The 15,898-nt window shown below is 44.7% G+C and overlaps 1 protein-coding gene across 1 annotated transcript in view; it reads left to right on the forward strand.

Moving 5' to 3' along the window:
• Positions 1–15,898, forward strand: part of MGAT4B (alpha-1,3-mannosyl-glycoprotein 4-beta-N-acetylglucosaminyltransferase B) — a 530,095-nt gene that overhangs the window by 334,990 nt on the left and 179,207 nt on the right. The window contains exon 8 of the mRNA XM_063928535.1: positions 2,456–2,570. Within this exon, the coding sequence (XP_063784605.1) occupies positions 2,456–2,570 (115 nt within the window). The remainder of the gene's footprint in view (positions 1–2,455; positions 2,571–15,898) is intronic.

A 15,898-nucleotide genomic window follows, 5' to 3' on the forward strand; every position in this document is an offset into this window, starting at 1 on the left:
TCTTATAGCTGCTTAGTAAATGTACCCCTATATCTGTGTGAAATGGCTGTTATATGCATTTTTTTTTTAAATGCAAAAACTGATAGCATTTATTTAGCCAAAAAACACTTGCTCTCATTAAATTTGGGAGACATGAAAATGGGTATAAGTATATATTTGGAAACAGACCAATTACTCCCACCTGCAAGCCTAAAAACATGGTTTCGTGCCATAATATAGATTCCAACAGTTGTCAAATAGGGTGTCCACTGTGTACTAACCCTACCTCTGCACAACACAACTGATGGTCTCAAACACATTAAGAATGCAAGTAATTCCACAGATTGACTCTTGACAAGGCACACCTGTTAATTCAAAACCATTCCAGGAGACTACCTCATGAAGCTGATTGAGAGAATGCCAAGAGTGTGCAAAGCTGTCATCAAAGCAAAAGGGGGCTACTTTGAGGAATCTAAAATATAACACATATTTTTGTTTAACACTTTTTGCTTACAACATAATTCCATGTGTTCCTTCATAGTTTTGATGTCTTCAGTATTAATCTACAATGTAGAAAATAGTTAAAATAAATAAAAACCATTGAATGAGAAGGTGTGTCCAAACTTTTGACTGGTACTGTACCTGTCCCATACCTTGTACCCCAATTTCCATCACTTTGTACTTTATCACCCCAAAAATGACGTAATTATTGGCCAGTTAAACATAATTAAAAACTTCATCATGCCTAATTAGTCATTAATGGGGGTGTCCCATGAGTTCTGTACCATATCCAAACATTTATACCTTTAAAAGAGGGATTTTTCCCAACTTCTCACCTGCTGAGAGTAAGTGAAGTGAAATTTGCGAAAAAATGATCAATGCTAAATTTTCCCGATAGACTGTAATCACGATTCGTGGTTAAAGCCTGTTTTTTTGCGCAAAAAGTCCGTTATCACAGCTAATTGAATACCCCCCTCAGTGTCCATGTTAAAGAGACCAACATTAACTCCCAAAATCAGACTTTGAAATACAATACAGGTCAAAGATGGGCGAGTGCCCACGTTCTTAGAAATTACAAATAATTTTATTTGTATTGAAGTGACTCAAAAATAAAAGGTTTAAAAAATATAACTCACAGAGCAATTATATTGTAGTGTACTATAGTATAGAACAATGCAGTGCCCTCATTGTTTTGGTTATCAGAATCTATACAACAGCCAAGTAGGTAACGGATAAGCAGGTGGAGGTGGTGGGGGAGGGGGGAAAAGTACAGTCTACAGTCATACAGATAGGTATACCATAGGGACACAAGTGAGTTACATGTACGTCTAGTCAGTCAATGTTCAGGAGTTCAGCAGGCGGGCCGCTTGGGGAAAGAAACTTTGAAGCTTCTGGTGGTACCGGCGGGGACGGCCCTGTAACGCCTGCCTGAAGGAAGCAAGTTAAACATGCTGTGGCCGGGGTGTAGCTGGTCCTTTACTATCTTCATTGCCCGCTTTTTAGCTCTGGACAGGTACAGGTCCTGGACTGAGGGAAGGTTGGCCCCGATTATCTTCTCTGCGGTCTGACCACCTTTTGGAGCCTGACCACCTCATGTATGTGTTCCTAAGATCCCTTTGAGAACACAAGTCACTAGAGCAATCTGGTCATGTAGCTCAAGATCATTTGTTACATGCAACATTCAGGCCTTCTACAGAAAGAATGAAGAAGACCAATTTTAGAAATACATTCTTTTTAATCTACAATGGATATTCCCGCAAATATTTAGGAAACTGTAACCTTGCACCAGAACGTAGCTGCCTCAGTACTTATTTAAAAAAAAATTGTATTTACATTTCAGAAAAAAAATCATCACGGACAGAAAGGCTGATTTAGCCCAACCTGTACGCCAAACTTACCTACAAATTTAATAATTAAATAAAAATAGTTCTGATTTCAAAACTGACCCAAACCCCCAATTTAATACTTAACTTTGGACTAAATAGCGTTATGTAAAATCTATTAATGTATGTACGTGCACACTTGGGGATCCAGTTTCTGTAGAATGCCTGGACAGTGTGTTCTTGGCAGTGCTTTCTTTTTCCATTTTATTCTTCTCTCCGTGATACTATGCTATTTTATGCTTTAATACTAGTGTTCTTTCTTTGTCTTCGTTATTCTATTAGTCACTTGAATAGACCATACAAAGCATATGTTTTGTGTGTGTTTTTTTCAGCTTGCAATGTATCGCATCTATATATTATTTTGTTGTTGACCCCTGTCTACATTTATGTGTGTTTTATGTATTATCTGTTTTTCCCCTTTTATGTGTGATTGGCACCTTTCCAAGCAAATACCGCTTTTAACTTTGTTTACACGGATCCTAACATAAATGGTTTACCTTCATAAAGAAATAGCTTTTCTATGCAATGGAACATATGTACACTACAGTATGTGGGTCATTGTTAGTGATAAAGGAGCCTCTTACTTTCTGCAGCTGGAGGATGATATTGTGGCCAAACCCAACTATCTAAGTACCATGAAGAACTTTGCCCTCCAGCAACCCTCGGAGGAATGGATGATTCTGGAGTTCTCGCAGCTCGGTTTTATTGGTAAATTTGCTTAATCTATTTTACCAGTGTGACAGCGTTGGCTTTTTATGTTCGCAAGATGTTAAGCATTTTTGATGTCTACTTATTAATGACATAGTATGGAAGCTTCTGCAATATGCTACTGGTCTCTGTGGCACAATTGTGCATCTGAATTATTATTGATGTAAAGTCATTTGTATTCCACTATGTTCCCACATCAAGTTACAGTTAGTGTTTATTACAGTACCGTGCGTGGCCAGCTGGTATCAGTGCTGTATTTTCTCGCATAATGAATGAAACATTGATATCTGCATGAATCTAATAAAGGCTCTGTTATGGATTATTGCCGCAAGTGAGCATGATGTCATTTCAGGAAGCACGCAGTACAGGAATTTTAAGAGTTTAGCTTTCCCCAAAAGTGCCACCACCCCCTAAACGCAGCCATGGGAGCCGCCACATAGAGCTGTTCTGACCAGAGGCTCTGCTGATACCCCCAGTGGTGCCAAGAGAGGGGGAGAGAGGGTACAAATTACCTGGGCCCAGGTCTGATGGAGGGGCCCAGTTGGGGCCTAGGTCCACGCCTCCTGTGATAAGGCCATGCTATTTGAATAGTTCCTGTGCCCAGCCAGGCTCTCTACTACCCTGGCTGGGAGGCATGCCATGCTCCTGTGAATGGTTGCTTCTCATTTGCTAGACACCCCCCCAAAGAGGTGTGGCCATGCCCCCAGCATGCTGTGGTCACAACCCCTCCAGGGGGAACAGGGGGGCACAGGAAGTAGTTGTACCAGGGCCCAGGAATTCTCTTGGCAGCCCTGGATACCCCACCTTATATGGTGGCGAGGGTTTAAAGCCCGGGTACACACTATGCAATATGTTGGACAATGTTGCGATACGCGACTGATTGCAACAACTGTCGCATAGTGTGTTACCCTTGAATCCACTCTTTGATTAATGAATTGGGTGGTTGCATCATCCCATGTGATGGTGGTCCAATAGAACGATTCCACAGACGACACGGTATTGTTACATGAAGCATGTAATAATATGTTGTGTCACTGTACAGCGGATAATGTAGTGTGTATGGTGATGTGATATATATCGATACATCACATCGCTGGGTCACACTGTCATTCAGGTGTGTTCCCAGCTTGAACTGGAGACCCAATGGCTGTTGTGATTGCTGATCCTATATACATGGAGTTCAGAAAGTGCCTCCACAGTGACTGTGTTCTACTCAAGTCTCCCCGCACAGAATGTGTGTTAAGTAATATGACAACATAACAGGTTTTAAACACTTTATTTAAAAGAAAGAAAAGAAAAGAAAGTGCTGTCTCTGGTTTTCGAGGCATAATGCCGCTCTTCTACATTTATTATACAGAGGAGATCTGCAGCCAGAAATGGCGCTCAGTGCGGAGGGACCTTTTTGACTCCCTGTATCAGTAACATTTTAGAATAGCTTGTTCCTTGATTCCTACAGTATACTAATCTGTGATACACAAAACAGGAGTTGTTCATTGGCCCATCACAGGTGCGTGTAAGGAAAGGGTTATTCTAGACAAGAAAAAAAAAAATCTCCCATTACTATGCAATGGGTCAGCAAAAGAGACGTTTATCCTACATAATAATAAAATGCAAAGGACTCAGGGCTTAATACAGCATGGATCGTAAATGTACAAAAAAAATCGCACAACTACAATCCATTACACTGACATGCGGGGGGACGCCCAGCACAGGGCAAGCCTGCCCCGCATTCTGCCCCCCCCCCCCCCCCCCCCGCAAACATGTGAAACCATTGCATGTTTAGGGTTGTCCACTGGCTACACAACCTAGCTGCTAAGGCAGGTGACAACCCACCATCTTTTGGGTCACTGCGGCTGCGTTTGATGTCACGCAGCCACCACGGCCCGTCCCTTAAATGGTCCGCACACGCCTGCGTTGTTCGGACCGCGCCCCCCCCCCCCCCGCTCCAATGCTGCTGCGCCTCTTAAACACCCCCGCAAAACCCTCTCCTGCCCTGTGAGCACCTCTGCCTGTCAATCAACAAAAACATTGCACAAACGATGAAGGCAATGGTGGATTACCTTAGTTCTTGTATCTTGATAAAAAAAAAAATCACATTGCCACGTAGTTGTCCTCTTGAAGGTCCGGACTCCATCCTTTGTGCAATTTTTGGGTGTTTTTTCCTTTTGTGGATTTGGAATTTTTTAAACAGCTTTTAAAACGTTTTTATATATGTGTCGTATTGTTTCTTTGTCATACATACCTCAACTATGAGGCTTTGTGAGAAATAAACTTTTTTACGTGGACTGGTTGATTCAATTGCATTTTATTTGTTTGGTCGGATTGGTGTGAACATATACCCACCAAAGTCTTAGGAACGATAACTCGAGGGTACGGTTTTATTGAAAGAAACCCAGATAGGAGTCTTTTCTCCATTTAATCCATGAGTGTGGTACGCAAATTGCAAATGAACCACTGAGTAAAAGATAAAGATACCTGTTTTTGTGTTTCACGCATTTACATTATAAGTGAGTTGAGTACGCATCTTTTCCAGCCATTTTGTGAAGGCCACACCAGGGTTTGAGAAGAGTAAAGAAACCTTGTATATACACACATTTTTGGGGTACGCTCCCTTCCTGTCCAATCTGCTCTCCATCTTTCACATTTGTGGGATCATGGTGTTCTAGCTAAAGAAAGTTGTAGTAAACAATACTACACACTGCAGTAAATTTACTAAGATGGGAGTTCTATTTAAGATGAGATGTTGCCCATAGCAACTAATCAGATTCTACTTCTCATTTATCTAGCACCTTCTAGAAGATAATACCTGGAATCTGATTGGTTGTTATTGGCAACTTCCCATCTTAGTAAATTTACCCCATTGTATCCTTTATTTGACTTCTTTTTCCACATAGCCTCTGGGACTGAGATACGTCTTATTGAGACAGTGGACAAGCAAATGACTAGAAAGAGGACTTCTGCTGAAACCACCAGGAATGTTTATTATATCATTTCTGTTTTCTTTTTAATTAATTTATTACTGTGGCGCTTATACAGGTGTAAATTCTCTATGTAGCCTTGGTTGATCAGTAGGTTCTAAATATGTGTCTGTACGGAGGAACTTTGTGGAAAAGGCCCATACACACTGGGCGATTTTGAGCTGAAAGCATCTCACTTTTGGTGTTTTGAGCTGCTTTCAGCTCAAAGCCGCCCAGTGTGTATGGCCAAACGATGAGCGGTGAGTGCTGATGCGCGCTCCCGCTTCATCGCTGGCAGCTGCCGTTCATCTACTGGTATTACTAGTAGATGAACGGCTTTCCACAGTGTCCTGCTATGGAAAGCCACTCACCGCCGCTGACATTGCTGGGGGGCAGCGGGGAAAATCGCTCAGTGTGAATGCACTGAGCGCTTTTCAGCCCAGCGATGTCAGCGATCATCGCTGTTCATACACGCTGGGCAAAAACACCAAGTGTGTATGGACCTTTAGCCTCCAGTTATCACAGATTTTCCCAGTTTTGATTGAGAGTGATATAGATCACACATCTACAGGCACGGGTTGCTAAAACCACTGTGTTTTAAATTGTGGTTTTGTAGTAAGCCCTAAAGTCTGTGCAGATGCGTGCTGATAGGAAGCCTTCAATGCTGACTCTGGTTTGTAAATATGTGCGTTTATTTGCCATGTGCTGTGTTTGAACTGGTGTATATACAAACCATGCACCTGTATATAGCAGACAGTGTGAACGCAGCAGGATGCATTCTTAGGGGGGATCATAATCCCGTCAGTTGGGATCCCGGCAGTCGAAATACCAATGCTGGAATCCCGACAGGGTGACATGCCCAGCGCCGGAAACCCAACCGCCGTGATCCTGTTTGAGCGGCTACCGGGACCTGCAAGAGGTAAGCTGCGGGGGGTTAGGCTACAAGGAGGAAGGGGGGGGGGGGGGGTAGGGTTAGGTACCCCACCCCGAAGGTTAGGGTTAGGCTGCATGTGGGGGAGGGGTTTAGGGTTAGGCTGCGGGAAGGAAGGGGGATTAGGTTCAGGCGCCACCGTGGGGGAAGTTAGGGTTAGGCTGCGGGGTGGGGGAGGTTAGGTCCAGGCTGCGGGGAGGGATGTTTAGGGTTAGGGGGATATTTGGGGAAGGTAAGTATACTTAACTTCAACTGATGAGATTACGAGCAGCGGGAAGCCGCAGTCGGTATTCTGACCACCGGCATTCTCTACACAACGCTCTTAAGAGATATCCGCACACATTTACTTTGCTCTGCCTGCTGCGTAGCAAATATCGGGCTTCATTTAGAACAAATCTCGCTAAAGACTACAACTCGGTACCTTGGTAAACCATATCAGGCCTCACCATGTACAAATACGTTACAATATATATATATATATATATATATATATATATATGCATGCAAGGAAAATACTGGCTGCTTTTGCATATGTGAGTCACAAATATTAGTCATCTTCATTTTTACATTGTTATTTAGTTGACCTTGGGAGAGTCCCCTACCCAACTCTAAATGTTACTGCATGTTTAAAATTCACCCTTAAGCTAGGTTTACTACTAACTGTAACTGAGAGTATGTGTAAGAGCCAGGTTCCTATGGGCTGCAGTACACTCGCTGTGCATCTATAGCCTGAGGGCTGATCGGTCACACTTGTCCAGTGTAAATGCGCGTTTTGCGTGCAAATTAGCGTTTTAACTGCACATTATATAAATGGTTTCAATGGTGCCGATTAAACCACTTACTTTTTAACCACTTAACTAACGATTTTTCCCTTCAAAACCGTACATAAAATATTATTTTTTATTAACATTTTTTCTCTTACGTCCTAGAGCAGGGGTGGGGAACCTTTGGCCCTCCAGCTGTTGTTGAACTACATATACCAACATGCCTTGCTACATTTTTGCTATTTGGCCATGCTACAACTGTTGCAGGGCATGATGGGATGTGTAGTTCAACAGCAGCTGGAAGTCCGAAGGTTCCCCAACCCTGTCCTAGAGGATGCTGGGGACTCCGTAAGGACCATGGGGATAGACGGGCTCCGCAGAAGACATGGGCACTTTAAGAAAGAACTTTAGGTATGGGTGTGCACTGGCTCCTCCCTCTATGCCCCTCCTCCAGACCCCAGTTTACTACTGTGCCCGGAGGAGACTGGGTGCATTACAGGGAGCTCTCCTGAGTTTCCTGAAAGAACATATCACAGAGGAACCCCCTGTCCCTGACATGAGGGTACACATGTATAAGGGAAAGAAACCTGAGGTAACCTTTCCCACTTCTCATGAGCTGAACGAGTTGTGTGAAAAAGCGTGGGAATCTCCAGACAAAAAACTGCAGATTCCCAAAAGGATTCGTATGGCGTATCCTTTCCCGGCAAAGGACAGGATACGGTGGGAATCCTCCCCTAGGGTGGACAAAGCGTTGACACGCTTATCCAAAAAGGTAGCGCTGCCATCCCAAGATACGGCTACCCTAAGGGATCCTGCGGATCGCAAGCAGGAGGTTATTTTGAAGTCCTTTTACACACATTCTGGTACTTTACTCAGACCGGCTATTGCATCGGCTTGGGTTTGTAGCACTGTAGCAGCATGGACAGATACCTTATCAGCGGAGATTGAGACACTGGATAAGGATACCATCTTATTGACCCTAGGACATATAAAAGGTGCTGTCTTATATATGAGAGATGCTCAAAGAGACATTGCTTTACTCAGTTCTAGAGTCAACGCTATGTCGATTTCTGCTAGACGAGTCCTATGGACCCGGCAATGGACAGGTGATGCCGACTCAAAACGGCATATGGAGGTTTTACCTTACAAGGGTGAGGAATTGTATGGAGAAGGTCTCTCGGACCTGGTCTCCACAGCTACAGCTGGTAAATCCAATTTTTTTGCCTTATATACCCTCACAGCCTAAGAAAGCGCCACATTATCAAATGCAGTCCTTTCGGTCACAGAGAAACAAGAAAGTATGAGGTGCGTCCTTTCTTGCCAGAGGTAAGGGTAGAGGGGAAAAGCTGCACAACACAGCTAGTTCCCAGGAACAGAAGTCCTCCCCGGCCTCTACAAAATCCACCGCATGACGCTGGGGCTCCGCTAAGGGAGTCCGCCCCAGTGGGGGCACGTCTTCGACTTTTCAGCCACATCTGGGTTCACTCACAGGTGGATCCCTGGGCAATAGAAATTGTTTCTCAGGGTTACAAGCTGGAATTCGAAGAGGTGCCTCCTCGCCGGTTTCTCAAATCGGCCCTGCTGACTTCTCCCCCAGAAAGGGAGTTAGTGTTAAATGCAATTCACAAATTGTATCTTCAACAGGTGGTGGTCAAGGTTCCCCTACTTCAACAAGGGAGGGGATATTACTCAACCCTGTTTGTAGTCCCGAAACCGGACGGTTCGGTCAGACCCATTTTAAATTTAAAATCCCTGAACCTATACTTGAAAAGGTTCAAGTTCAAAATGGAATCGCTCAGAGCGGTCATCGCCAGCCTGGAGGGGGGGGATTTTATGGTATCCCTGGATATAAAGGATGCATACCTTCATGTTCCCATATATCCACCTCATCAGGCGTACCTGAGATTTGCGATACAGGATTGTCATTACCAATTTCAGACGTTGCCATTTGGGCTTTCCACGGCCCTGAGGATTTTCACCAAGGTAATGGCGGAAATGATGGTGCTCCTGCGCAAGCAGGGTGTCACAATTAACCCATACTTGGACGATCTCCTCATAAAAGCGAGATCAAGAGAGCAGTTGCTGAGCAGCGTGTCACTTTCACTGAAAGTGTTACAGCAACATGGCTGGATTCTCAATATCTCGAAGTCGCAGTTGGTTCCTACGACTCGTCTGACCTTCTTGGGCATGATTCTGGATACGGACCAGAAAAGGGTTTATCTTCCGATAGAAAAGGCTCAGGGACTCATGACCCTGGTCAGGAACCTATTGAAGCCAAAACAGGTGTCAGTGCATCACTGCACTCGAGTCCTGGGAAAGATGGTGGCTTCGTATGAGGCCATTCCCTTCGGCAGATTCCATGCGAGGACTTTCCAATGGACCTACTGGACAAGTGGTCCGGGTCACATCTACAGATTCATCAGTTGATCGCCCTGTCCCCCAGGGCCAGGGTATCTCTCCTGTGGTGGCTACAGAGTGCTCACCTTCTAGAGGACTGCAGATTCGGCATTCAGGACTGGGTTCTGGTGACCACGGACGCGAGCCTCTGAGGTTGGGGAGCAGTCACACAGGGAAGAAACTTCCAAGGACTTTGGACAAGTCAAGAGACTTGTCTTCACATCAACGTCCTGGAGCTGAGGGCCATATACAACGCCCTTCGTCAAGCGGAGACCTTACTTCGCGACCTACTGGTTCTGATTCAGTCAGACAACATCACCACAGTGGCTCATGTAAACCGCCAAGGCGGCACAAGGAGCAGAATGGCAATGGCGGAAGCCACCAGGATTCTTCACTGGGCGGAAAATCATGTAAGCGCACTGTCAACAGTGTTCATTCCGGGAGTGGACAACTGGGAAGCAGACTTCCTCAGCAGGCACGACCTGCATCCAGGAGAGTGGGGACTTCATCAGGAAGTCTTCGTACAGATTGCAAGTCAGTGGGGACTACCCAAGATAGACATGATGGCGTCCCGCCTCAACAAAAAGCTACAGAGGTATTGCGCCAGGTCAAGAGACCCTCAGGTGGTAGCGGTGGACGCCCTAGTGACACCATGGGTGTTCCAGTCGGTTTATGTGTTTCCTCCTCTTCCTCTCATCCCAAAGGTGTTGAGAATAATAAGAAAAAGAGGAGTACAGACAATTCTCATTGTTCCAGATTGGCCGCGAAGGGCCTGGTATCCGGATCTGCAGGAGATGCTCACAGATGATCCGTGGCCTCTTCCTCTAAGGCAGGACCTGTTGCAACAGGGGCCCTGTCTGTTCCAAGACTTACCGCGGATGCGTTTGACGGCATGGCGGTTGAACGCCGGATCCTAGCGGAAAAGGGCATTCCGGATGAGATCATTCCTACTCTGCTAAAGGCTAGGAAGGACGTGACGGCTAAACATTATCACCGTATATGGCGAAAGTATGTTTCTTGGTGTGAGGCCAGGAATGCTCCTACGGAAGAATTCCATCTGGGCCGTTTCCTTCACTTCCTACAAACTGGAGTGAATTTGGGCCTAAAATTAGGCTCCATTAAGGTTCAGATTTCGGCCTTATCCATTTTCTTTTAGAAGGAATTAGCTTCTCTCCCAGAAGTACAGACTTTTGTGAAGGGAGTGCTGCATATTCAGCCTCCTTTTGTACCTCCGGTGGCGCCTTGGGACCTTAATGTGGTGTTGAGTTTCCTTAAGTCTTACTGGTTTGAACCACTTAAAACGGTGGAGTTAAAATATCTCACTTGGAAGGTGGTCATGTTGTTAGCCTTGGCTTCGGCTAGGCGAGTGTCGGAATTGGCGGCTTTGTCTCATAAAAGCCCCTATCTGGTTTTCCATATGGATAGAGCGGAATTGCGGACCCGTCCTCAATTTTTGCCTAAGGTGGTGTCATCTTTTTATATGAACCAACCTATTGTGGTGCCTGTGGCTACGCGAGACTTGGAGGATTCTGAGTCCCTTGATGTGGTCAGGGCTTTGAAAATTTACGTGGCCAGAACGGCTAGAGTCAGAAAAACAGAAGCACTGTTTGTCCTGTATGCAGCCAACAAGGTTGGCGCTCCTGCTTCAAAGCAGACTATTGCTCGCTGGATCTGTAACACGATTCAGCAGGCTCATTCTACGGCTGGATTGCCGTTACCAAAATCGGTCAAGGCCCATTCCACTAGGAAGGTGGGCTCTTCTTGGGCGGCTGCCCGAGGGGTCTCGGCACTACAGCTGTGCTGAGCTGGTACTTGGTCGGGTTCAAACACCTTTGCAAAATTCTATAAGTTTGATACCCTGGCTGAGGAGGACCTCCTGTTTGCTCAATCGGTGCTGCAGAGTCATCCGCACTCTCCCGCCCGTTTGGGAGCTTTGGTATAATCCCCATGGTCCTTACGGAGTCCCCAGCATCCTCTAGGACGTAAGAGAAAATAAGATTTTAAACCTACCGGTAGTCCGTAGAGGATGCTGTGCGCCCGTCCCAAGTGCGGACTACTTCTGCAAGACTTGTATATAGTTTTGCTTAATAAAGGGTTATGTTATAGTTTCATCGGTCTCGGACTGATGCTATGTTGTTTTCATACTGTTAACTGGTTAGTATATCACAAGTTATACGGTGTGAATCTTGCCCTTGGATTAACAAAAATCCTTTACTCGTACTGTCCGTCTCCTCTGGGCACAGTTTCTCTAACTGAGGTCTGGAGGAGGGGCATAGAGGGAGGAGCCAGTGCACACCCATACCTAAAGTTCTTTCTTAAAGTGCCCATGTCTCCTGCGGAGCCCGTCTGTCCCCATGGTCCTTACGGAGTCCCCAGCATCCTCTACGGACTACGAGAAAAAGATTTACCGGTAGGTTTAAAATCTTATTTTATTTAATATAGTTTTTAATAGTGGGGCGACGTGGTCGCATGGGATTTGACAAAGCCATTTAAGTGGTTAAAATATTTGATTTGTGTTTTAGATTTTAAAATACTCCCCAGATTATTTTTGAATGCATCAATGCGAGTTGCAGTCAGATTTAAGCAAGCCCAACGTTTGGATGCTGTGATACAGTAAACATTGCTTATTATGTGGTATGAGCAAAATATAATCTATGTTTAGTACCCTTAATATACTGTCAAGAGACTCCTTAATTTTATAATGGGAGATACAGTATACTAAATGCATTGAAACTGCATGTAAAAGGATCAATACATGGGGCAGTACGGATGGCGTAATGGTTAACATTACTGCCTTACAGCACTGAGGTCATGGGTTCGATTCCCACCATGGCCCTAACTGTGCGTAGTTTGTATAACTGTGCGTGGGTTTCCTCTGGGTACTCCGGTTCCCTCCCACATTCCAAAAATATACTGATATGTTAATTGGATCCCAACAAAATTATCCCTGGTGTGAATGTGTGTTTGTGTACATGTGGTAAGGATTATAGATTGTAAACTGATGTGAATGGTGAAATATTCTCTGTAAAGCGCTGCGGAATATGTGCACTATATTAATAACTGGTAATAAATATTAATAATACATTTGAAATCTAAAAAGTTCAGGAAAAGCAAGTATTGCTTTATTTACATTATCTATACGTAGGGGTCGCCCAAATAGCCGAAACTTACTCACGGGTGCAAGTACAGATGGCTGTATACTGCACTTACGGGAACGCTGAGGCAAATTAGAGCCACGAGGAGGGTAAGTTCTGATGTCGTTGCGGGGGTTTACTCGCCATTGCAATAACAACTCGCTAGCGGGAGCAAGTTAATTGGATTGAGCCCGTAGTGTTACTTAGTCCTAATAAAAATGATATGGCTCCCATCTACTTATATCTGGAAATACTTCTTGAGAGGAAACCTGTTTGAACAGATTATTGGGCTCTGAAATTATTGGCACAAATAACAATAAAACTACACGTTGTTGCCAAAACAAATCTTCAGGTTTTGAGTCTACAATTATTTCAAATCAAATTCTCGTAAACAAATGTTGTTTTTTTTCTTTCAAAGGAAAAAAATTAATTATTACATTTTTTGGGTTTCATCTGAAAACATTTAATCACATTTTGCTTATACAAGTAGTAAGGAACAGTTTTAGGACTTGTGTATATATACCCCTGACATCTCAAGTTTAGGTTGTTTATACAGCTCTAGAGAGGGATCAGTACTAAATCCCGCTGGACGGGATCCCGGCGGTCGAAATACCGACCACACAATCCCGACAGGGGTGGCGAGCGGAACGCGGCTCCTTGCGGGGTCGCTTCGCTCGCCACGCTGCGGGCACGGTGCCTCGCTACGCTCGGCACACTATTATATTCTCCCTCTATGGGTGTCGTGGACATCCACGGAGGGAGAATATGTTGGGATTGTGCTGGTCGGGATTCCGGCGTCGGTATTTCGACCGCTGGGATCCCGTCCAGCGGGATCTTGACCGTCTCCCATCCAGTTAGCCCCGATCCGGTTTTGGCTGATAAATACGGCCTGTTATCGCGATTAATGACCGATGTATCCTGTTACAGGCTGTCCAAAAACGGACCCACAATCGCGCAATAATACATAGGATAGGGATAGGTCCCCTATCCCATGTGTTATCGCGGCTCCGGCAGCCATCTTATTTCTCTATTATTTATTACCTCAGTAATAGCAGAACTGCATGGTAAATCAGTGGCCTGGATTCTGGCTTCTATTCTGCACGTTGTCCCAAATTCCCTTACCCAGCGAGGTGGCAGATCTCAGGAGTCTGGAGGATGGCATAGCTCAGGAGTGCCATGTTGGGTAAGGTATCCGGTCTTTAGGTCGACCACTATTGGTCGACATGGTCTATAGGTCGACATGGTCACTAGGTCGACATGAATTTTTCAACATTTTTTAACCTTTTCATACGTTACGATCCACGTGGACTACGATTGGGAATAGTAACCTGTGCCGAGCGCAGCGATGGTGGAGCGAGGCACTTTGCCTAATTGGGCTTCCTGGTCACTTTACAAAGAAAACAACACCAAAAATAGTTTTCAAAACATCATGTTGATCTTTTTCCATATCGACCTAGTGGTCGCCCTTATGACTGTCGACCTAAGTGTGGTCACCCCTATGATCCGCACCCCTTGGGTAAATGCGTATAATGTTTTTTCCTAGATTTGATATGAATCTGCAGAGTCCTTGCATGTTTGATTTATGGTCATCCCATCACAAAATGGAATTAAATATAAGAGAAAAAGAGGGCTGGCACTAAACTACTTTTACCCAGTGCCATCTGCATTTTGGTACAGACGGACAAAGCAAAGCTTTGTGCTGCGTTATTAGTCAGAGCCACCACTGGCAGAGACCATTCACAGCCTGTCTGCAAGCAAGCTTTCATTGCATTGCAGGATCATGGAGTAAGTTACAGAATTAGGGTCAGGGTTTTAAAGAATGCTACCCACTCAGCAGTGATGTCCGTGTTCAGTAGCATCAAGATATCAGCCGCCGAACCATCATCACTTATTTCATTTGAACCGCAGATGCATTAAAGGCCTGATTCAAAGTAGCACGCTCTTGTTCAGACCTGCCAATAGGGCCTGTGCAAGTTTCAATGGCGCATCCGATTGTAATGTCTAAAAATTAGCCGAAACAGATTTGCGCGGCTGCAAGACAATACAAATGGGAGTATTGGTATTTGTACAATCGGCTGCAGAAAACACAAATAAAAGAGGCAACCATGTCTGATTCCGAATCGGGCCCGAAGAGTGCAGATACTTTCTGCCTAGTAGAGATATGTTAATGTCCATCAGAAAGAACAGATCCTCTTGTTTCCCATTGTTTTTTCTATGGTGTTGCTCCTCCTTCTTCCCCGTTATACTGTGCTAGCTACCAGCCCGTCAACATGACAGAACAACATAGCAGTAATGTCAGCGCCTGAATGGAACGACAATTGAATTGCTCCATCGGGCGCCATGTAGTGGCCGCCGGTAGGCAAAACACTTGAATTCCCCCTCATAGAGGTGAGGACCAACGTTCGCCTTTTATTATATAGGATTGCCCGCCAAGGGGTGTGGTATTGAAAGTCGTCAGTAACTAGGTCGACAATGTCTAGGTCGACCACTATTGGTCGACAGTAGCTTGGTCGACAGGGTCTTTAGGTCGACATGTTCTAGGTCGACAGGTCAAAAGGTCGACATGAGTTTTTAATGTTATTTTAGTGTCATTTTCTTCGTAGAGTGACCGGGAACCCCAATTAGTGCACCACTTCGCTCGCCATGCTTCGGGCATGGTGCCTTCGCTCCGCTACCGATTCGCTCGGCACAGATTACCGTTCTAATCGTAGTCCACGTGGATCGTTAAGTATGAAAAAGTAAAAAAAAAGATAAAAATTGTGAAAAACTCATGTCGACCTTTTGACCTGTCGACCTAGAATATGTCGACCTAAAGACCCTGTCGACCTAGTTACTGTCGACCAATAGTGGTCGACCTAGTAACTGTCGACTTAGAGACCGGATCCCCCGCCAAGCAATGCTGTGTTTCTAGCACGTCTTGATTTCCAGGGGAAAGCAAAAAAACACTCATGGAACAAATAGAGTTTTTTTTTTTTTTTTTTAAATCATTGCTTAAAAGATTTGACTAATTATACTCTATTTCAGAGAACACTGCAGCGAAATAAAATTAAACGTCCTTTATGGAGTTCTTATTCTGAGTAGGTTTTATTAACACCCCGCAGAATTTCATTGCACAATCATTTAATCCTTTGTATGGGATTTAAGT

Source organism: Pseudophryne corroboree, chromosome 6 (assembly GCF_028390025.1).
Source record: "Pseudophryne corroboree isolate aPseCor3 chromosome 6, aPseCor3.hap2, whole genome shotgun sequence".
NCBI classification, from domain to species: Eukaryota; Metazoa; Chordata; class Amphibia; order Anura; family Myobatrachidae; genus Pseudophryne; species Pseudophryne corroboree.